Source organism: Schistocerca gregaria, chromosome 3, assembly GCF_023897955.1.
Source record: "Schistocerca gregaria isolate iqSchGreg1 chromosome 3, iqSchGreg1.2, whole genome shotgun sequence".
Taxonomy (NCBI): Eukaryota; Metazoa; Arthropoda; class Insecta; order Orthoptera; family Acrididae; genus Schistocerca; species Schistocerca gregaria.
Genome location: NC_064922.1, coordinates 955271769 through 955296164, shown reverse-complemented (window position 1 = coordinate 955296164; position 24396 = coordinate 955271769). Strand labels below are relative to the sequence as shown.

The 24396-nt window shown below is 42.3% G+C and overlaps 1 protein-coding gene across 1 annotated transcript in view; it reads left to right on the top strand.

Moving 5' to 3' along the window:
* The first annotated feature begins 6267 nt into the window (after window positions 1-6267).
* The window catches only part of LOC126355725 (WD repeat-containing protein 91), a 219661-nt gene continuing 201532 nt past the window's right edge, over window positions 6268-24396 (top strand). Inside the window, exon 1 of the mRNA XM_050006093.1 lies at window positions 6268-6559. Coding sequence (XP_049862050.1) covers window positions 6440-6559 — 120 coding nt within the window. The 5' untranslated portion in view covers window positions 6268-6439. The remainder of the gene's footprint in view (window positions 6560-24396) is intronic.

Sequence of the window (24396 nt, the reverse complement as noted above, 5' to 3'; positions counted from 1 at the left end):
TAGTTCATTTCCAAACCAAACACTCAAAATGTGCAGAGCTTAAAATACAACACGATAATCAACTTATGAAAGAAGTTGACACTGTGAAATTTCGAGGACAAAATGTGGACAAGAACTTGAACTGGAACACACATATAGACTCCTTATCAAATAAAATAAGCAGTTTTTCATTTGCAATGCAGATACTTGCAAATTCTGCCAACATGAGTAAACTAAAAATAGCATACCATAGTTATTTTGAATCCGTCATTAGGTATGGTTTAATTTTCTGGGAAATTTCACGTAGAGTATCTCGTATTCTGAAACGTCAGAAAAAATTATCAGATATGTGTGTATCGCAAAGAAAACAGAATCTTGTCACCCATTATTTCGACAACTACAAATCCTAACTGTACCCTCCGTATAAATTTATGAAATTATTATCTTCCTACACAGCAGGCAAAAATTATTTGAGGAAAATCATTTTAACCACACATACAACACAAGAAAAAAAAATAATTTTATGCTTCCCACACACAAATTGAAATAGTATGAATAGGCTCTACAGTATATGTGGATGACAATGTATAACAAATTAATGAGCAAAAATATATTTAATATTAAGCTAGAGATCCTAAAAATAAAGCTACATCAGATTGGGGGGGGGAGAAATGGTACCATTCGATAGATGAATTTTTAGAGGATGACATGATAATTTGAGCTATAGTAATTTAGTGGTAGATTTATAGATACTATTTTATTATTGTTGTTATTATTATTTCCGCCTTTTGTGTATATGAAACAAAATTGTATTATTATTATTATGCTGTATGTAAACATCAGCTTTGTATGTTTGCAGTAAATGTTACCAAACTTTTGACATGGCTCCTGTACCTGAATCAAACGATTTTGATTATGTATATTATGAGACTAATAAACCGCAATTCACAATTCACAAAGTAGTTTACAAGATACATCACTTTGAAAAGTTTCCACACCGACACTTGTTTGTGACATTTAACAAGCATAGTTGCTAGGTGTGATGTTGCATTTGCTTACAGTGTGCTTGGGTGTTCCTTGAATGCAATGGAACATGCTAGTCAGTTAGTGCATGACAGTCCAAGCAATAAGTCGTGAGCAGACGATGGGAATTGCCAACACAGAAAAAGCCGACGTGCGCAAGGTTTATGGATAGTATAGGAAGAATACACTTCTCGTATGGTGTCTGTGACAAGATATGTCAACCATCTCGACAGTTATTTATCGGCCTCTGCAACTAGTTACATGAAAGTGGTAGTGCAACACCTAGACAACATAACAGAAGAAAACAAGTGATGACAGAAAAGAGGAAAAATAATGTTCTTGCTGCTGTTGCAGTTGATCACATGTTAGTTCCCGCGGAATCGCATAAGAAAGTGGCGTGAGTTTGGAACTGTTTTGTGAATTTTCTGTCAACAAAGGTTCCATCTCTGTAACATCTCTCTCGATCAAGAGCTTGGAAACGATTTTGTGAATCATGTTCACTCCTGTATGTGTGCATTAAGACAACCTACTCCAGGTGTATCATGGCCAGATAAACCACCGAAACATGCACTGTTCGTCTGTTGACAATCCCTGTTGACTTCCTCAGCTGGAACATCAGCATCTATGGTGTGGGAACGTGTGGTGTGGGCTAGTGAAACATCGGGTCTTAGGCCTGCGTTTCATAGAAGGAACACTGAAGATGCAGTGTATTGCAGGCTGCTGGCAGACCATCTTCCTTGGATGCTAGAAAATTTCGTCTAGGAGGAACCTGCGATGCCATCATGGTGGCTGTCCAGCCCATATTGCATGAAGTACTACAGCATGTCTTCATTAATTGTTTCCAAGATTGGACGCAGGAGACCAGTATCTTGGCCAGCTGTAGATTTTTTTCTGTGGAGAAAGCGGGATGACTGTTTACAAGGGCATATCAACTACACCCGATGATACGCAGAGGCGTCTTACTGCAGCCTGCTCAGACATCCACGCTGAAATGCTATCATGTGTGCAGCAGTCGTTCCATACCAGACTGGAAGCTTGTATTGTCAGTGCCAGTGGTCATTTTGAACACAACCTGTGATGATCAGTTGTCTCGTTACTGGTCAGAGGATGCGCTTCTGTTCTTCTTTAGTGTCCGCTATCACAGTTATCCCCCCCATGAACCATGGACCTTGCCGTTGGTGGGGAGGCTTGCGTGCCTCAGCGATAAAGATGGCCGTACGTAGGTGCAACCACAACGGAGGGGTATCTGTTGAGAGGCCAGACAAACATGTGGTTCCTGAAGAGGGGCAGCAGCCTTTTCAGTAGTTGCAGGGGCAACAGTCTGGATGATTGACTGATCTGGCCTTGCAACATTAACCAAAACGGCCTAGCTGTGCTGGTACTGCGAACGGCTGAAAGCAAGGGGAAACTACAGCCATAATTTATCCCGAGGACATGCAGCTTTACTGTATGATTAAATGATGATAGCGTCCTCTTGGGTAAAATATTCCGGAGGTAAAATAGTCCCCCATTCGGATCTCCGGGAGGGATTACTCAAGAGGATGTCGTTATCAGGAGGAAGAAAACTGGCATTCTACGGATCGGAGTGTGGAATGTCAGATCCCTTAATCGGGCTGGCAGGTTAGAAAATTTAAAAAGGGAAATGGATAGGTTAAAGTTAGATATAGTGGGAATTAGTGAAGTTCGGTGGCAGGAGGAACAAGACTTTTGGTCAGGTGAATACAGGGTTATAAAATACAAAATCAAATTGGATAATGCAGGAGTAGGTTTAACAATGAATAGGAAAATAGGAATGCGGGTAAGCTACTGCAAACAGCATAGTGAACGCATTATTGTGGCCAAGATAGACGCAAAGCCCATGCCTACGACAGTACTACAAGTTTATATGCCAACTAGCTCTGCAGATGATGAAAAAATTGATGAAATATATGATGAGATAAAAGAAATTATTCAGGTAGTGAAGGGAGACGAAAATTTAATAGTCATGGGTGACTGGAATTCGTCAGTAGGACAAGGGAGAGAAGGAAACATAGTAGGTGATTATGGATTGGGGCTAAGAAATGAAAGAGGAAGCTGGTAGAATTTTGCACAGAGCATAACTTAATCATAGCTAACACTTGGTTCAAGAATCATAAAAGAAGGTTGTATACATGGAAGAATCCTGGAGATACTAAAAGGTATCAGATAGATTATATAATGGTAAGACAGAGATTTAGGAATCAGGTTTTAAATTGTAGGAGATTTCCAGGGGCAGATGTGGACTCTGACCACAATCTATTGGTTATGACCTGTAGGTTAAAACTGAAGAAACTGCAAAAAGGTGGGAATTTAAGGACATGGGGTCTGGATAAGCTGAAAGAACCAGAGGTTGTACAGAGTTTCAAGGAGAGCATAAGGGAACAATTGGCAGCAATGGGGGAAAGAAACAGAGTTGAAGAAGAATGGGTAGCTCTGAGGGATGAAGTAGTGAAGGCAGCAGAGGATAAAGTACGTAAAAAGACGAGGGTTGTTAGAAATGCTTGGGTAACAGAAGAAATATTGAATTTAATTGATGAAAGGAGAAAATATAAAAATGCAGAAAATGAACCAGGCAAAAAGGAATACAAACATCTCAAAAATGAGATCGACAGGAAGTGCAAAATGGCTAAGAAGGGATGGCTAGAGGACAAATGTAAGGATGTAGAAGCTTATCTCACTAGGGGTAAGATAGATACTGCCTACAGGAAAATTAAAGAGACCTTTGGAGAGAAGAGAACCACGTGTATGAATATCAAGAGCTCAGATGGCAATCCAGTTCTAAGCAAAGAAGGGAAGGCAGAAAGGTGGAAGGAGTATATAGAAGTTTTATACAAAGGCGATGTACTTGAGGACAATATTATGGAAATGGAAGAGGATGTAGATGAAGACGAAATGGGAGGTAAGATACTGCGTGAAGAGTTTGACAGAGCACTGAAAGACCTGAGTCGAAACAAGGCCCCCGGAGTAGACAACATTCCATTAGAACTACTGACGGCCTTGGGAGAGCCAGTCATGACAAAACTCTACCAGCTGGTGAGCAAGATGTATGAGACAGGTGAAATACCCTCAGACTTCAAGAAGAATATAATAATTCCAATCCTAAAGAAAGCAGGTGCTGACAGATGTGAAAATTACCGAACTATCAGTTTAATAAGTCACAGCTGCAAAATACTAACGCGAATTCTTTACAGACGAATGGAAAAACTGGTAGATGCGGACCTCGGGGAGGATCAGTTTGGATTCCGTCGAAATGTTGGAACACAGGAGGCAATACTGACCTTACGACTTATCTTAGAAGAAAGATTAAGAAAAGGCAAACCTACGTTTCTAGCATTTGTAGGCTTAGAGAAAGCTTTTGACAATGTTGATTGGAATACTCTCTTTCAAATTCTGAAGGTGGCAGGGGTAAAATACAGGGAGTGAAAGGCTATTTAGAATTTGTACAGAAACCAGATGGCAGTCATAAGAGTCGAGGGGCATGAAAGGGAAGCAGTGGTTGGAAAAGGAGTGAGACAGGGTTGTAGCCTCTCCCCAATGTTATTCAATCTGTATATTGAGCAAGCAGTAAAGGAAACAAAAGAAAAATTTGGAGTAGGTATTAAAATTCATAGAGAAGAAATAAAAACTTTGAGGTTCGCCGATGACATTGTAATTCTGTCAGAGACGGCAAAGGACTTGGAAGAGCAGTTGAACGGAATGGACAGTGTCTTGAAAGGAGGATATAAGATGAACATCAACAAAAGCAAAACGAGGATAATGGAATGTAGTCAAATTAAGTCGGGTGATGCTGAGGGAATTAGATTAGGAAATGAGACACTTAAAGGAGTTTTGCTATTTGGGGAGCAAAATAACTGATAATGGTCGAAGTAGAGAGGATATAAAATGTAGACTGGCAATGGCAAGGAAAGCGTTTCTGAAGAAGAGAAATTTGTTAACATCGAGTATAGATTTAAGTGTCAGGAAGTCATTTCTGAAAGTATTTGTATGGAGTGTAGCCATGTATGGAAGTGAAACATGGACGATAACTAGTTTGGACAAGAAGAGAATAGAAGCTTTCGAAATGTGGTGCTACAGATGAATGCTGAAGATTAGATGGGTAGATCACGTAACTAATGAGGAGGTATTGAATAGGATTGGGGAGAAGAGAAGTTTGTGGCACAACTTGACTAGAAGAAGGGATCGGTTGGTAGGACATGTTTTGAGGCATCAAGGGATCACAAATTTAGCATTGGAGGGCAGTGTGGAGGGTAAAAATCGTAGAGGGAGACCAAGAGATGAATACACTAAGCAGATTCAGAAGGATGTAGGTTGCAGTAGGTACTGGGAGATGAAGCAGATTGCACAGGATAGAGTAGCATGGAGATCTGCATCAAACCAGTCTCAGGACTGAAGACAACAACAACAACATCACAGTTATTGTACAAGAGTCAGTGTGGGAACTTTTCAAAATACGATATCTTGAAAACGACTCGCACTAGAATCCTGCAACAAACACCACTGACATTCTAATTTGCCCTACTTTTAGTCTGCTTATGTCACTAGGCACTGTTCCATTTGAAAAAGCGTATGTTTGCACAAAAATACACTTTCTAAATACTATTAAAATCTATTACAAGCTAACAATAAGAGCCTTTGAATACCATTCCATTTTGTGAAGACCGCACCTTCTATTTCTGCAATATTTCCGGTTCAAGATTTAAGTGTCACACACTATACACTCCCCCATATATATGAGTGAGTGTGTGTGTGTATTTTGCACTCATCACTGCCTTTGCAATACATCGTACTGCCCACACAAACCAAGCTGACGCTAGGTGCTGTGACTAGTATCTAAATGAAATGATGGTTGCTTTTTGACTATCCAGTTATTTATTTGTACAACCAACTGTTGCCATTTTGGCCGTGTGTCTATTATAAAGTGAAGATAATTGCTCTGTAGTATATGTCAACACCTTAATGGAAGCAACCGCAAATGGAAAACGCAAAATGCAACTAACTTAACTAAAATCATAACGAAGCTGCCTTACTCAACACTAAATCAGCTTTTTAGGCCTTAAACACGTTTAATGCAAAGATTCTCGCATAACTGAATCATTTAAAATTGAAGCTGTATCAAAAATGTTCCCTGTGTACGACTTTGAGTGTTGAATAGCTATAACCACAGTCTAACATGTTACACTGTGCTATAACTGGCTATCGTGCTGGCTGTAGCTCGAATCCTGTATCGATTAATCAGATGACTGTCAGAAAATTTTAGCATATACACATCTCTGGCTTTGTTTATGTAAACTGCGTCAGTTGTCAAAAGCGTAGTAGGTGTTGTGTTGTGTGTATGTAGATACGGAGTTGGATGCGCTATCTTCGAAGAGCATGTGAAGACGTTTGTTGTTGTTCGCACTGAAACCAAATTACTCAGAAAATGTCGCATGTACAGTACTTGGATGAATTAATCAGAGAATATCTCGTGTTTAGAGGATTCAGCAGCACATTAAAAGCCTTTGACTCTGATCTGAAGATCGAAAAGGATAAAGGTTTTCGGGTAAGAGGTGTTTTCATATCATGCTTATTCAGTTCCTCATGAAATGTTTCTCAACTCGTGTTATAGCTGTGTTGTAATTCATAGGTCCTGCTAGTAACTATTTGGTATATAAATTTTGCTGGAATAACTTGTGGTGAACTATCAGCCTGACCAGCGGAACGCACTTTAAGTTTTATAAAATGCCATTCTAATTGTCAAAATCAACGTAAATAATTCGTATTTCCGTAAATACGGTGCATTGTGTAGTGTGATTTCATTTTTCACTTATTTTTATGACATAATATGCATGAAGGTTTTCTTATATCAGCAGTAAGTTTAATAAAAGAATACATTGTCCGATGTAAGCTGTATTGTGCTTTATTAAAATCGTGCTTTAAGCTAATGTCGTCCGTGAGCCGTTATGAAGCACATTCCTTATCTCATTTATTACATATCGTTCTCATCGCATTATTTTATGTCGCATAGGTCTATATAAAACCAGAAGCTGTACTCCATCGCAAATGTTGTGGTTGCCGTAGAAATTTGAAAGAGTGGGTGTTCTGTGTAGACTGTAAGTTATGGTATCATTAGAGCGAAGGTAGCGGCGAGGAAACGAGGGTACAAATTGAGGCTCTTCCATGGCAGTGTAGGTTATGTAGAAAAGACAGAAAATCGCTGAACAGAAGGCAAAAATTTGTGACATTAAGGTTGATTTAGAAAACGCAAACTTGGAATTATGTAGACTAAGGGAGGAAAAAGACACTGAGAACTGGAATAAGGTAGCAAGCAAAAGGCGAAAAAGGGAAACACTTGAAAAAACTCCAGAAATTCAATTAGTAAATCAGTTTGGCTTGCTATCTGAAGTGGAGGAAGGGCCTATTCCAGATGTATTTAAAACTAGGTTGAAACAGAATATTAGCTTCAGGAAAAAAGACAGGTCGCGATCAAACGAGAATAGGAAAAGAACAGTGCTGCTTTTAGTCAGCAGTCATGGGAGGGGTGTGGGCCAGCAGCTTCAGGAGAAATTAGGTGTTAGGGTACCAGGTCACAAGTTTTGTGAAACCAAGTGCTAGCCTTAGCCAAGTGACAGAAAACTTCGGCAGCTATGCAAGGACTTTGAGAAGGAAGATCAGGTAATTATAGTTGGGGGAGCAGGAAACAGCCTGGCTATGAATCCAAGGTACAGTATTAGGAGTGACCTGGATAAAATAGGAGCAGAAACTGAGCACATAAATGTGGGGTTTGTGGAGGTCTTTCAGCGCCATGATCAGCCATAGGTAAACACTGCTGTAAGGCATGTTAACACTGAGCTGAACAGGATGCTCCAGACACCGGCAAAATCTCACTTAAGTGTTGTTCCAGTGAATGCTATTGGTAGGTGGGGATACACTACACATGGCCTGCACCTATACCACACATGGCATGCACCTGAGTAGGATGGGGCAAAATAAGTTAGCTTCTCTATTTGCAGAAACTGTAAGGGGGCCCACAGTCACAAGGGGTGATCCCTGTGGTTAATGGGACCAGGCAGACGAATTTTTTAGGTTAAAGCCAAAGTCCAGACAGATGACAATCAAGATAAATAGAATAAAAGAAACTTCATGTAAAGTAAATAGTGGTAAAGCTAAGGGCAGTATCAACTTACTTCGTCAAAATATCAGGGGAATAAAAAATATAGTAGGTGATATTAGTGTGTTTAGAGCACCTCAAAAATAAGAATGAGATTGATATACTCTGTCTGTCTGAACACCATGTAACTGTGAGCATGGATAGAGGCAGTATAAGTGGGTATATTTTAGCATCTCACACTTGTAGATCTAGGATGGATAAAGGAGGAGTTGCCATTTTCATAAAACAAGGGTATAAATTCAAAACTGTAGACGTAGGTAAATCTTGGGTTGATCAGCACTTTGAGTGATTCTTAAGTTTCTCCCGGTATATTTGATAATCAAAATATCCACGGGTGTACTGCCAGTCTACTGTGTCCAACGGACACAATATTTCGGCAATCAAACATGTTGCCATCATCAGGTGAACCGACGGACTGAGGTCCTGTGAACGTGCCGGCACGGAGATCCGTACGCTATGGCTGCTGAGAGGGAACTGGGTTTGGTCACAGCGGCGGCCGATTTAAATACCCTTTGCCCGCGGCGCACTCCCTCGGCTGTCAGCAACCCATGCCATGGTCGGGCAGTGGAACAGATTGCGACGGCGTCTGAGATGACGTCAGAGTGATGGTTCTATCCGCCATGGTCGTCACAACTATGATTGCTCGATTTACTCTTGATTAACCCAATCGCTGGTTCCCAAGCCTTGCTAACATTATAGCCACAATCACGGTTTATGAGGTCGTCATTGGTGCAAATTTCGATGGCCTCTCTAACAACGCTGTCCCAGTATCTCAATGTCTGTACCTGAATTCTCGTGTGTTCATATTCCATAGTGTGATTTTCCGACAAACAATGTTCAGCGACCGCCGAATTGCTCGGATACATCAGTCGAGTGTGCATCTGGTGTTCACGGCATCGATCCTCGATGGTATGCATCGGCTGACCAATATACGACTTGCCTCATTGATACGGAATCTGGTACACGCCGGCCTTCCTTAAACCGAAATCATCTTCGGCACTCCCCACCAGCGCACGAGTTTTATTCGGAGGACGAAACACAGTTCCGACCCGGTGTTTCTTCAAAATGCGGGCGATTTTCCCCCAGAGTGCGCCTGTATATGGAATAAACACAGTCCTACCTCCTCCCTCATGAATTTGATGTTGGGGTGTATGGAGTTTAGATGTGTAAGGTAGTCAAGAAGTTTATCCATACCATGTGGCCAGATGACGAACGTGTCGTCCACGTAACGGAAAAAGCAAGTAGGTTTCCATTCGAATGATGATAGGACCTCCTCCTCGAAGTTCTTCATGTACAAATTCGCTACCACCGGTGAGAGTGGGCTACCCATGGCGACTCCCTCCGTTTGTTCGTAGTATTCTCAATTGAAAATAAAATATGTGGAAGTCAAGACATGTCTAAAAAGTTCAGTGGTCTTCTTGTCAAACTTCTGACTAATCAATTCTAGTGACTCTCGCAGGGGTACCCTCGTAAACAAGGAAACGACGTCAAAACTCACCATGATATCTGACTCATCCAACCCGAAGCCATCAAGGCGTTTAACAAAATCTACGGAATTACAGATGTCATGAGGGCATTTACCCACATACGGACTTAATATTTCTGTCAGGTATTTGGCCAACAAATATGTAGGTGCCCTGATGTTGCTGACAACGGGGCATAATGGTACCCCCCTCTTTGTGAACCTTTGGGAGTCCATATTGTCTAGGCGGTACCGGCCGGCGCTGCGAATGAACCCAGTTTCCCCTGAGCAGCCATAGCGTACGGATCTCCGTGCCGGCACGTTCACAGGAGCTCAGTCTGTCAGTTCAGCTGATGACGGTGACATGTATGATCGCCAAAATAATGTACCCGTTGAACACTGTAGACCGGCAGTACACCTTTGGATATTTTGATTATCATATACGCCGGGAGAAACTCAAGAATCTCATCATACACCTTTACGGGGAGGAGATGTACCACAGCATGAAGAAATTTGAAAAGTTGCGCCACCGTAGATGTCATTTGCTAAGTACTCTTGCCTTTCTAAAGAGATGTCGTTCTGAGAATGTTGTTCCAAATTTTGCTAAGGTTATGCATCACATCAATTCTGCAGCAGCTAAGAGAATCAAGAAACAAGCCAGCCTCGCATTGGTATGTGAGAAAGTGCAATTCACCCGTCGGAGCCTTGAGTTTATCTCACAGGAATTACTCAAACTACATTTGCAACTGGCTAGTAATTTCACTTCCTTTTCCTGGGATTGGATTGATGGTGTCACCTGGGTTGTAGCTGATTCCACCCATAAGAAGGCAACGGGACGTCAAACAGCTAAGTTCTCATGTCTCCTTGACAAACCATTTCTGCAGGTTCCGTGCAAGACTGTCGTCAATTAGAGTGGTATGGTGTGTTGAGTGATGATGCGGTCTTGACTTTGCAGAAAGGTCTCAACTTTGCTCCCACCTGCAAGTTCACTCCGGTTGCAGAAATTGTTAGTGCTGTTGAACAGGTTGCAGCTCGACTTCCGCCTGAATCAGCTGAGGAAATACGTCGTGAAACTTGTCGTGCATTGCCGAAATCCAAGCCGATGAAGTCAAATATCACCAGTAAACAGAGGATGGCCATTCGTGATCTGAGGGAGCAGTCTGAAATTGGTGTCTTACTGGCTGACAAAGGCAGTGCTACAGTTGTCTCCCATAAGGACTACACTGATAAGGTGCAGAGCCTGCTAAATGACAATTCCTACCGGAAGATCAGCGTTGACCCCACAAAGAAGGTGGAGAAGAAGACAAGGTCGCTTCTCAAGGACGCAGATTTACCAAAGGGTGACGCTAAGAAATTGTTACCCCAAGGTCCGGTACTGCCTAAAGTATATGGACACCCGAAGTTTCACAAAGAGGTGGTACCATTATGCCCCATTGTCAGCAATATCAGGGCACCTACATATTTGTTGGCCAAATACCTGACGGGAATATTAAGTCCGTATGTGGGTAAATGCCCTCATCACATCCGTAATTCAGTGGATTTTGTTAAACGCCTTGATAGCTTCAGGTTGGATAAGTCCGATATCATGGTGAGTTTTGATGTCGTTTCCTTGTTTACGAGGGTACCCCTGCGAGAGTCACTAGAATTGATTAGTCAGAAGTTTGACGAGAAGACCACTGAACTTTTTAGACATGTCTTGACTTCCACATATTTTCTTTTCAATGGAGAATACTACGAACAAACGGAGGGAGTCGCCATGGGTAGCCCACTCTCACCAGTGGTAGCGAATTTGTACATGGAGAACTTCGAGGAGGAGGTCCTACCATCATCCGAATGGAAACCTACTTGCTTTTTCCGTTACATGGATGACACGTTCATCATCTGGCCACATGGTATGGATAAACTTCTTGACTTCCTTACACATCTAAACTCCATACACCCCAACATCAAATTCACTATGGAGACTGCAACGGAGGGTAAATTACCTTTCCTTGACGTCTTGGTCAAGAGAAGTGCTGACGGCACCCTAGGTCATGGGGTGTATCGGAAGACAACGCACACTGATCTGTGTTTGCATGCAGACAGCTGCCACCACCCTTCACAGAGGAATGGGGTACTTAAAACTCTAGTGCATAGGGAGCGCACTATCTCTATGCAGAGAGTCTAACTCGTGCACTGGTGGTTTCCCAAAGAAAATTACTAAATATAACACCACACACTTTTCAAAGAAACCTTGGATTACTACAGGTATTAAAGAGTCTTCAGAAAGAAAAAGAAAACTGTATGAGACAGCAAGAACTAGTAAAGATCCAGTAGTAGTTTTACACTATAAAAATTATTGTAACATACTGAGAAAAGTTGTAAGGAAATCAAGAAATGTGTATGTTACAGAAGAAATTAACAACTCCGGCTATAAAATCAAATCAATATGGAATGTTGTTAGAAGGGAGACAGGAAAAGTAACCACTGGGGTAGATAGTATTACTATTAAAGAGAATGAGGCCATTCTAACCAACAGTACACAAGTAGCTAATGTATTTAACAACCATTTCTTAAGTGTAGGGGAAAAAATGATGAGAACAGTTCAAAAGAAAAAGCCAGGCAGTACATGGAAGAGTCTGTTTTGAAAAAAATTTAGTCAGATTAAATTTCACCTAACAATCTCTTGTCAAATAAGTAAAATTATTAAATCTTTGAAAAATAAATGTTCTGTTGGAGTAAATGACATCTCTAATAGGATATTAAAACAATTTGGAGCAATTACAGCTGATGTTCTGAGTCACATATGTAATGCATTGCTAACTCAAGGTATTTTCCCAGACAGGTTTAGACATGCCATTGTCAGGCCTCTCTACAAAAAGGGGGACACCACAGATGTCAATAATTATCAGCCAGTAACCTTGCTTACAGCATGTTCAAAAATCTTCAAGAAAGTAATGACGTCAAGAGTGGTTGGTTAGCCATCTCAACAGTAATGGGTTATTTAGTAAAGCACAGTTCGGATTTCAAAAATGCTGTTCCTCTGAGACAGCAATATACAGTTTCACTGTCCACATAATAGAATCTTTAAATAGTAAAATGTCACCAATGGGAATTTTCTGTGACTTGTGCAAATCATTTGATTGTGTAGACTATGACATTATGTTACAGAAACTACAATTCTATGGTATAAATGGAATAACATATAAGTGGTTTAAGCCATACCTACAGAACAGAAAGCAAAAAGTTTCCTTATATGGGCCAAGTGATTTAAATTGGGGTGAAATAACATTAGGTATTCCATAGGGTTCAATCATGGGTCCCCTTCTGTTCTTGTGATGACTCATCTATTCCCTAGTTTCTGCTATTCCTTTTCACTCTCCCGATTTCCAATTTTGTTTGCTTTTTCACATCGTCTTTGAGGTTTGACCCCTGTTCATTTCTAAATTTTGTTTCCAAAGTGTGAGCCATTTCGGGACGAACTCTCTGCCTAGTGTCTCCGGCATGGGTTTCTCCCCTCCCCCACCCCTAACCTTCCCCCTTCCTTACCTCCTGTATCCCACCTACCCTCCCCCCTCCCCACCCCTCTTCCACACTAGGTCACCAGCACTGTAGGTAGTCCGTGCGGTGGTGCTGTTATGCACCCTTCTGTCTGAGCCCCCTGAATATACAGGGGTCATACTTCTGGTCCCTGAGCTGTCACTGCCTTGTGTATGGCTCGGACTGGCCCTGATTGAGAGGACGGGGGCAACACCCCCTGGGACGTCAGTGTATGTGTGTTGCTCGCCTTTTGGTGCGTAGAAACTCCTGGCAACGGCGGCCGTGCCCAACAGCCCTTGCTGCAGCTGGATGGTGCCCGAGGGGTGGGCCCATGATCACAGTGGGTGGTACCGAGGCAGATGCTCTGCACATGAAATATGCTGGGCTCCATATTTCTGGCCACTATTCCTAGGCTGTCTCTTTGACAGGAACGGTTCTCTCCCTGCTTTTGGTTCCTCAGCTTTTCCCTCCCTGGTCACTCTCTGGTACGAAACCATTTCCCTGTTACTTGGTTTGTTCCAAGACTGACAAGGGGGCTACTAAACCACTCCTTTTTTTTGTATAACATACCAAAGATAAGTTTAGTGAAAGTGACTCACTTAGCAAGATGCAATCTGGTTGCCTACTGATTAAAACGTCTAGTCATTTGGCTTCCCTTTGTACACGCAAGCATTTAGAAAAAAGTGAGCATTACTCCTCACTTTCCGTAAATATGACCCACGCATTGTTTTCCAAAGAGAGCTTCAATATGACATGCAACTAATAATAATAATAATAATAATAATAATAATAATTCTCCTTTTCTTTTAACTGTGGAAAATTTCTCGCAACATAATTTTTCACTTCCTTTACAACTTCATCTTTTTCGGCACTGCTAAGAAATTTTAGGTTTTTATATTTTGGATTCAAAAACGTTGCAAGTTCATGGGTTACTGTTATGTCCCATTTGCTGATTAAAACAGATTTGGCTGTACTCTTTAAATCTATCAAAAATGGGCTGTTGCCATTATTTTTTTCAAGGAAGGAGAGAAGTTTTAACTTCCACAACACACATAAATAAAGCGTAGGGGTTTTGGAGGCTTCGAGATCACAAGAAGCTATTTTAAATGGTGTCAGAAAGGTTATTATATCTTCCAACATATTCTTGTGTATAGAATCAATCAAATTATCTTGATTTTTCTTTGACAAAATTGACGGGACTTCTCGTTTGTCCACCACTCCTTTCAATGACTTCTGAAGGCAATTATGAAGACCAGATCTTTTAAAGAAAGTTGTGATAGCACGACAGGAATTTATTAGTCGCTGCACGTCACTCTTCTCATCATTCGCGTCTCCTAGAGTCGTGTGGTCCAGCACAGTATTAAGAATGTGTGCTGAGCACAAGAGCCTCTTGTATTGGCGAAGTGCTGCCCAATATTTGGACCTCTATCCGTAACAAACATGATGTTATTCACAGCACTGAATAAATTGAACGACCGTAGTATCTTAATTAATTCCAGTTTAATGTATTCTCCTGTTTTTTTAATCTCACTCTCAAAATTTCTGGTGCACAACACTCGATCCTCAAGTTTCACTTCTTCATAATTAACATAATGTGCAGTCACTCCCATATAGTTTATTTTATGGTATGAATTGGTCCATAAATCAACAGTTAGTGCTACACCTATATCTCTGAATATATTCTTCACTTCTGCGGTGACAGTTTCACACAGACGATCATCCGTTTCCTTCAAATTTCTGGATATGGTGGATGGATGAGGTAGCAGTTCCTTAGCACTCCATGCACTTTACTTGGGCCCCACATCAATAAGAAACTGTGCCATCTCAAGAAACCCAGATCCACACACAACTTCGAATGGTAAAATGTCTTTGCTGACAAGATTGATAAGTTTTTCTGTCACGGCTGTCTTCAAATTTGGCGGAACTTCAGGAACTTTCACGTCTCTCGTGGTATTTAAATAAGTAGTTATGCTACTTTGTCCAGCCTCACATGAATGTTTTAGCAAATTTGAAGTTCCACTTTTGTGTCCAGTGTAGGAATATCCTTTTTTACATGCAGAACAAGCCACTATATCTTTTAACTTTTTGTTGTTGTCAAATACGTATCCGACTTTTTTTCCAAATTGACGATTTCAATCTGTCTTCCTTCACTAATGTAAAATCACCTTTTTTCACCTTACACGAAATTGTATCCATCGATATGGTGTTCATTTGAAGAAAGAACTCTTACTGATATTTGCTATGATGCATGTTGTCACTCGGTCACTACAGAACGCTAACTGAAGGCAGCGGAAAATTGTAACGGGCACCTGTCTGGTAGAAAGTGGGCACGTTAGCCACCCAGAGAGCACTTCAAAAGACACGGTCACGGAAACAAATTAGGCGCAGCTCTCTTGGGTACAGCTACGTCGGTCGTAGCCAGGGGCTGAGGACAACAGACATCTGCCCCACCCGGGCCCTGCAAGATTCCAAGAACGTCAACAGACTTGAAGTTTTCAACTATCATTGCAACATACGTACTGGGCAGATGCCTGCTCATTATCCGCAGATGACCCACGGATAACTGCGCCAGTCACGATTTTGTCCGCCAAGTAGCAAATACCGCAGATATCTGCAACTGCGCAGACTTCTAATGATGACTTTTGTATTTATTTTTGTTCTTTTGTGACCGCATGGAGTAATACACTGAACACAATCTTGAGCTCTTACTCATGTCTCCCATTTTTCAGTTGCCAAGATCCGCATTATGCATTTGTGATGTCACCATACAGTCAATACCTATCTGGATCTGTACCTTGACAGCCAGTCCCTCAATGCGGTGGCCTCTCATCATTTTTTGGGACTGGTCTTTGAAGCCCAGTTGACGTGGTTTCCCCATCTTTGTCATCTAAAGCAGACATGTTGGTTCCACTGCTCTTCAATTCCTCAACAAGACCAGCTGGGTTGGGGACCACTCTTCTCCAATATGGCTCTACACGGCATTAGTCCAGTTCTGTCTAGATTACAGGAGTCTCGCATACAACTCAGCATCACCTTCATTGGTACAGATGCTGCACACGATTCACCATTGTGGGGTATGATTGGCAACTGATGTCTTTCAGACTAGCTCCATGCTCGGAATTGTAAGGGAGGCAGGGGTTCCATCATTGCGGGCTCTGTGCTGACAACAGTTAATCGCTCATGCATTATGCATCCACTGCTCCTTTTTTTTAAAACTCCAGCATTTCCCTATATCACCTCTTTTCTGGACCCACTCACATACACCTTTGTGGTGCATTCCCCATCCTCAACTCTGTTTTGACTTTTTACAAGGTCTGAAAGACTCGAGTCATCCTGAGGCACACTACTGCCACTTCTTCCCTGTTTGTGGCTCCTTCTGAGGTTCGGTAGTAGTGTACACTGATGACGCGACGGTTGCCATTTACACTAGCTTTGGTTACGTTTGTGTGGGATGTAATGAACTCCGTTCCTTGGCAGATACCTGCAGTATTTTCACTGTGGAGTTGGTAGCCATCTTTCATGCTCTTTAGTGTATCCATACCTGCACTGGTGAGTCTTTCTTCACCTGCAGTGACTCTTTGAGCAGTTTAGAAGCTCTTGACCAGTGGTACCCTTGCCCTCCCTTATTTCTGTCTACCCAGGATTCCCTTTTTGCCGTCAAACAAGTGGACACTCAGTGATCTTCGTCTGGTCCCCAGGATCATGTTGGGATCTCGGGGAATGAACTTCCTGACAGGCTGGCCAAGTTGACTGCTAGAAAGTCACCTCTTGAGATTAGTATTCAAGAATTGGACCATCAATTTGTATTATACCATCAAATTCTAAGGATTTGGTATACGGACTAGCATTCTTTGACTTTTTCAAACAAACTGCAAGTTATAAAGCACACCACGAATTTGTGGAGGTCCTCCATGCAGGCATCTCACAAGGACTCCATCATCCTTTGCCGGCTCTGCATTGGCCGTACTTGGCTGGCTCATTGTCATCTTCTCTGTCGCAAGGATCTGCCTCACTTTTGTTTTGGTGTATTTGACTGTGGTCCACATCTTGCTGGACTTCACCTATATGCCCTGCAGTGGACTCTTAATCTTCCTGACTCACTACCACTTTTGTTAGCCGACGATGCCTCAGCAGCTGACCTTGTTTTATGGCTTATTCATGAAGGGTGTTTTTTACCACTCTCTGTAAGGGAGGGTGCCTCAACCTTGTCGGTCCGTTGAGGCTTTGGCAGGACACCCCGTTGCCTTCTTTGCCCCAAACAGGAAACAACTGTCTGGGCTTGGTGGTCTGCCTCAGCCCTCGCTCTAACCACTCTTTTGCTCTTTGTCCCCCTTCTCACATGTTCTGCATGACTTGTTCTTCTTTGTTTCCTTTACGTCACTCACACTATCCGTATCACCAGTCTTTTCTGGGTCTCCCAGGGGCTCAGCATTCATTTGCTGGGAACGGGCTTGGCGATCCCAGGTTCCTGAGCTGGTTACTGGTAAGCACCACCAGCCCTCTGTTACAGTAAGCTCCTACCATGCTTCAGCGACCACCGTGCAGTGTGGAGGTGAATTGTTGTATGTTTCAGAGGATGGGGACCTTGGCTTCACTGCCTGGACAGCAATAAAGATACACACTTCTATGTAAAAAAAAAAAAAATATATATATATATATATATATATATATAAAAAGAAAAAAAAAACACCTCAATGTGTGCTATATGCTGATGAGGTGAACGGCAGTTGAGGAGGTAAAATGGTCTCTAACGGGTAACCTCTGGGGCACCTGCTGCCTCCAGTTGTATGAGGCTTGCTCAGGCATGCAGGGCTCTGCCTGGGTCAACATTTGTTTATCTAGCATCTCGTGGGATCCCTATAGAATGGTCCCATCAAACTACTACATCTGATGGAGTGGGTGTACCATCAAAGAAAGATCAAATGGTCAGTCCTCCCAAGAAGTAGTCTCAGAATCATAGTAACAGGGCATTAGTGTGCTATAACACTTTGATTGCAAGCAAGGGAACAGAGGGAACCTTTGAGAAGGTCTCCCCTTTCTATGTTCACAAGGCATTGGAGGTTATTGCTGGCTCCCTAAAAAGTGTCAAACAACTTTGTAATGGAACACTTCCAGTTGAAACTGTTAATTCAAGCCAAGTATTTAAGCTTATGGGATGTGAGGCCATAGGTGACTACCCAGTCGAGGCTGAAGGCGTAGTTACCTGCTCTGATGTAATGGAGATGTACCCTGCACAGTTACGTGAAGAATGGAAAAATATGGGAATCATAGAACTGCAGAATTATATGAGGAGATTCAATGACACGGTGGAAAAATGTGCAACATTTACTCTAATGTTTAGCACTCCTGAATTATGTGAACACATCCTTGCAGGCTATATGTGTCTTAAGGTTCACCTGTTTCTTCCTAACCCAATGCAGTGCTTCGGATGTCAGAGATTTGGCCATACCACTATGGAATTTAATGGGAGGGCTATATGTGAAAATTGTGGAGGCTCAGCTCACAAATCAGGCAGTTCTTGTACTCCTAATGTATAAACTGCTCTGTGGATCACTCATTATGGAGCAGAAAGTTTGAGGTTTACGATGATGGAAGGAAAATTCAGATGTTGGAAGTCACAAGCTGCATATGCTATGGTGACACTAAGAAAACTTTCGAAGCTATGCAACCTCTGGGTTTTGCTACTTCTTTTGCTTCAGCCCTTAAAAAGCCAATCGCCAAATGTGATGCCTTCACACGAACTCACACCACAGATTCAAGTACGAGCACATGCACTTTTGTTGGTGTACCTGTGGAGAATACTGTGCACTTGAACCAGAAATCATTTGGAAGACATCGGCGATGGGCTTACAACCTGAGGCACATTCCGCTGCCCACCATTGGAAACCTACTAAGCCTTCCTCTCAACCCAAGCAACCAATTCCCCCAAAAGTAAAGAAAAACATCCTTCAAAAAGTAGTTCAAAGTCAAAGAAAGTGGCAGTTAAATGTTCGGACTGGTGAGCTTTCTCCCTCTCAGGATATGGATTTCCAATTGGAGGAACCGGAGAGATGGGCAGCGGCTAATGTTCCACCTGACTTCCCAGATAAATAACTGCCTCCGAGGAAGAAGGGCAGGACTAACCATCGCTAATCAATGGCTCCAACACTTCTGTGTTGTAGTGAAATTTAAATGGGTACCGCTTGCATTTGGCAGAACTACAGCTCCTGGTCCAAGAGGAAGCATTCTGCATCTGCTTGCAAGTAACTCATTTCAAAGTCACCTATGCATCTACATTAGGGGGTTACCACCCTTACACGAAAGAGGATATTACTGGAGACAGGGCTAAAGGTGGAGTACCTGTTTTCATTGATGACAGGTACCACTCCTCTCATGTCCCTCCTAACAAGCAGGTACCAAGAAAGTCCTAGCACTATTTAACATCACAGTGTGTTGTTTATACCTTTCACCTCAGGACCCTTTGGATGCGGATGCACTGACAGAACTCCTCTGGGCAGTCCCGAACCCATTCCTCCTTTTGGGGCACTTCAGTGCACACGATGTCGTGCGGGGCTTGGCTGTCACTTGCTCCAGGGTTCGAATTATTGAGCGACTCATCCATTATGAGAATACCTGCCTCTTGAACTTGAGTCAGATAACATGTTCTTCCACAGCTACAGGGCTTTTTGAACCATTGACTTTTGTTTTTGCTCCCTCAGCTACTGCAGACTCAGGTCAGTGGGAAGTGGCAACAGATTTACATTCTAGTGACCACTTCCCAGTGTGGATCTGTCTGCTGTGTCAGACAGTGGTCAACATGCGACCATGAAGATGGATGATTCAAAGGGCAAATTGGTTGCTGTACAGTCAACAGGCTATTTTTGATCAAAAGGATTGTGCACAGGAGACAGTGACCTGAGATCCAATGGGCTGCCACAGATTCCATCCCCCAGTCTAGCAACCACCTCAGACAACAACCTGAACCTTGGTGGAATGATGTGCTGTTGATTGACTATCAGAGCCAGATGAACAGCTCTGCAGAATTTTGAACAGCATCAAACTACAGAAAATCTTTATGCCTTCAGATCTGCGTGAGCACATGCAAGACAAGTGATAAAATAATGGAAGAGGGATTCCTGGGAGGAATTCGCAACTTCCATTAATCGGTCCACATCCAATGCACAACTCTGGGGATTAATAAGGAGAATTTCAGGCAAGGGCAGTATATGTCCCCTTACGGCCTAGTCAAGAAATGGGGTCTTGGTGGATGCGATAAAAGACATGCCTCAGGTTTTTGCTGAATGCTTTTCTACAGTCACTGTGTCATCCAGACAAGCTCCTGCATTTCAAGTGTTCTGTAGGACTCTGGAGATGAGGAAGCTCCATTTCTTCTCACATAATGAGGAAGTCTGCAATCTTCCATTCTCCATGTGGTAACTGGAATCAGCCCTTTCCTTGGCCAGAGACACTGTTCCAGAATCTGATGAGATTCATTATGCCACGCTCCATCATATCTACCCGGAAGTGAAAGAACAACTCCTCTCTTGTTTCAGTCAGATCTGGTTTGATGGACAGTACTCCACAATTTGGAAGGAGGTAATATTAATTCCATTATGGAAACCAGGCAAGGACTGTAGCATCCCTAACAGTTACTGGAGTGTGGCCCTTACCTGTTATATGGATAAAACTCTTGAATGCATGGCCAACTGCCACCTCATCTTGTTTCTTGAATCCTGAGGTCATCCTAGCAATTCCCAGTGTGATTTTACCTTCTACCATTCCACCCTTGACAACTTAATTCTATTGAAGATGGTGATACAGGAGTTCCTGTCCTTTTTATGCTGAAACCATTTGGTTTGTGTGTGTGTGTTTTTTTTTTTTTTTTTAGCTTGAAAAAGCGTACGACCCTACTTGGAGGTACAACATCCTTCACCAACTCCATGAGTGGGAACTAGATTAGATTAATACTTGTTCCATAGATCATGAATACGACACTTCGTAATGATGTGGAACGTGTCAGGTTAATGAAAGATGTCTGTACAAGATATTACATTACACAAAATATTTCATGACACTAATGCTTAAGTTAGTTTTTTTTCCCTCCCTTAATTTATATCTAAAAATTCAGCCAATGACTAGAAGGAGTTGTCATCTAGAAATTCTTTTAATTTGTTTTTAAATGTTGGTTGACTATCTGCCAGGCTTTTGATGCTGTTTGGTAGGTGACCAAAGACTTTTGTGGCAGCATAATTTACCCCTTTCTGTGCCAAAGTCAGATTTAACCCTGCATAATGAAGATCATCCTTTCTCCTGGTGTTATAGCTAGACTATGTGGACATCTGTGTTTCTTATCCAATCCCTTCCTCAAGGACTGGTACTTTCAATACAATGTTGGTGATGCTTTGTCTGACTGTGATGTTCAAGATAATGGAATCCTCCAAGGTAGTATACTCAGTGTCACATTGTTTGCCATTTCTATCAGTGGCATCTGCTCCACATTCAGCAGACCTGTCAAATGATTTTTGTTTGTAGATGACTACACAATCTTCTACTCTTCCTCCAATCTTAACAATGACGATGAGACAGCTACAGTTGACCATCAGGAGGCTGGAAACCTGGGCCAAGGCAACTGGCTTTCGGTTCTCACCAGAGAAGACTACATGTGTCAGTTTTGACCATGCCCATCGAAGTTTTAACCAACCAATGCTCACAATGGGGGGGACAATATTTAACATTTTCAGGAAACTGTGCACTTTTTGGGTTTGTTATTTGACTCAAAATCAACTTGTCTCCCACATCCGAAAGACATGCGAATAAAGGACTTCCAGTGAATGTGTATTTTGAAATGCCATAGCAGAAAAGCATGGAAAGCTGACAGGTCCCACCTCCAGCAGTTTTATAGAGCATTTGTTCAATCATGTTTAGATTTTGGCAGTGTGGTCTACGAATCAGCCCGTTTTTCCTACCTCAAGATGTTAGATGCTGTCGGATATTGACTGGAGCCTTTTGGACTAGCTCAGTTTAGAGTCAGTGTGCAGAGGCTAGTGCACCACCACTCTGGATTTGGCGACATATCCTTTTGGCTTGACAGACACTGAAAATCTCAGCATCATCTCAGTCATTGGCATTTAGTGCAGTGGTCCAGTCCAACTTTGAATGGCTGTTAACAAGTAGGCCCCAAGTGAACCAGCCATTTGGGATACACGCTGCTGACTGTCTTAAGGATCTGGATTTGTCAGACCTCTGAGTACACAGCCAGGGATGGAAAGCGTTGCTGCCTTGGTGTCTTCAGAAGCCCAAAGTGTTTTTAATCTTGACATGGTACAAGAAATCTTGTACTTATGTTTTTACAACTTTGTTTTCTTCATTTTAAGTACATACCACAGTTTCATCATTGTTTATGCAGATGGATCCCAGTGAGAGAATGTCCTTGGTTGTTCCACTGTTAACCCAAATAGGGTTTCAAAGTGCATCTTCCAGAACAATTTACAAATTATGATGTGGAGCTATATGTCACTATAATGGCACTGGAGAGAACTCACAAGCATCACTGTACAAGGTTTCTTGTCTGTTCTGACTCACCAAATGTATCCAATAGACTAGTTGATTCAGCTCATCCATGACTCTTTACAGCAGCTTAAACACCATGGCAAGGAGGTGATCTGTTGCTGGGTACCTGGCCGCATCAGGGTGCAGGAAAATGACATAGCCAACAAAGCAACCAAGGAAACATGTCTGGATGGTGTTGTCTGTCAGTGACCCATTCAATTGTACACCATCATCTCATTTTTTTAACAGACGCATCATGTATCAGTGGGAGCCTAAATGGTTGAAGGTGACAGGCAACAAATTGCGGTCGCTGAAATCGACCACACAGGCATGGTGGACTTAATGTTAGCTTCACCACTGGATGGAGGTTTTTGCACATCGGACATAGCACTTTAACACGTGGCTTCCTCCTCCAGCGGGAGGATCCACAACTCTGAGGTTTGCGGTGTGCCACTTTCAGTTCAGCATATGTGGGCATGTGAGTCTTATATACTGATATCAGCGCATCACTGAGTCTGTATGAAGATATGCCCACCATCTTTGCTGATACTGATTCCTGTGTTAAAAGAGTGGTGACATTTTGTGAACTGTCAAGCCTCATCCCTAAACTGGTGGGGGAGGGAGGCAGACGTTAATGCATTATAAACTGCTACACACGTGGGGACAGCCTTCATCCCCACCCATGAGATTGGCTTGCTGACTTTTCATCAGGGTGGTGATGACCACACTATTTTTATTTATTTACATGTCAAGTTCCTTAGGACCAAATTGAGGAGCAAATCTCTGAGGTCATGGAATGTGTCAGTACATGAAATTACAACATAAAAGTAATAACAGATAAAAATAAAATGTTTATGAACTCAAAAAAAGTCAAGCCATATCTTTAAGTAAATGCAATCAGCAGTACGACAAGAATCAGCTTAATTTTTCAAGGAACTCCTCAACATAATAGAAGGAGTGACCAATGAGGAAACTCTTCAGTTTCAATTTGAAAGGGCGTGGATTACTGCTAAGATTTTTGAATTCTTATGGTAGCTTATTGAAAATGAATGCAGCAGTATACTGCACACCTTTCTGCACAAAAGTTAAGGAAGTCCGATCCAAATGCAGGTTTGATTTCTGCCAAGTATTAACTGAGTGAAAGCTGCTTACTCTTGGGAATAAGCTAATATTGTTAACAAGAAATGACTGTAAGGAATATATATATAAAGATTCCAAGACTTACCAAGCGGGAAAGCGCCGGCAGACAGGCACATGAACAAAACACACAAACACACACACAGAATTACTAGCTTTCGCAACCGATGGTTGCTTCTTCAGGAAGGAGAGGGAAAGACGAAAGGATGTGGGTTTTAAGGGAGAGGGTAAGGAGTCATTCCAATCCCGGGAGCGGAAAGACTTCCCTTAGGGGAAAAAAAAGGACAGGTGTACAATCGCGCGCGCGCGCACACACACACACACACACACACACACACACACACACACACACACACACATATCCATCCGCACATACACAGACACAAGCAGACATATTTAAAGGCAAAGAGTAAGGGGAGACATGTCAGTCGAGGCGGAAGTACAGTACTCTCTCTGAAGTACAGTACTCTGTACTTCCGCCTCGACTGACATCTGCTTGTGTCTGTGTATGTGCGGATGGATATGTGTGTGTGTGTGCGAGTGTACATCTGTCCTTTTTTTCCCCCAAGGGAAGTCTTTCCGC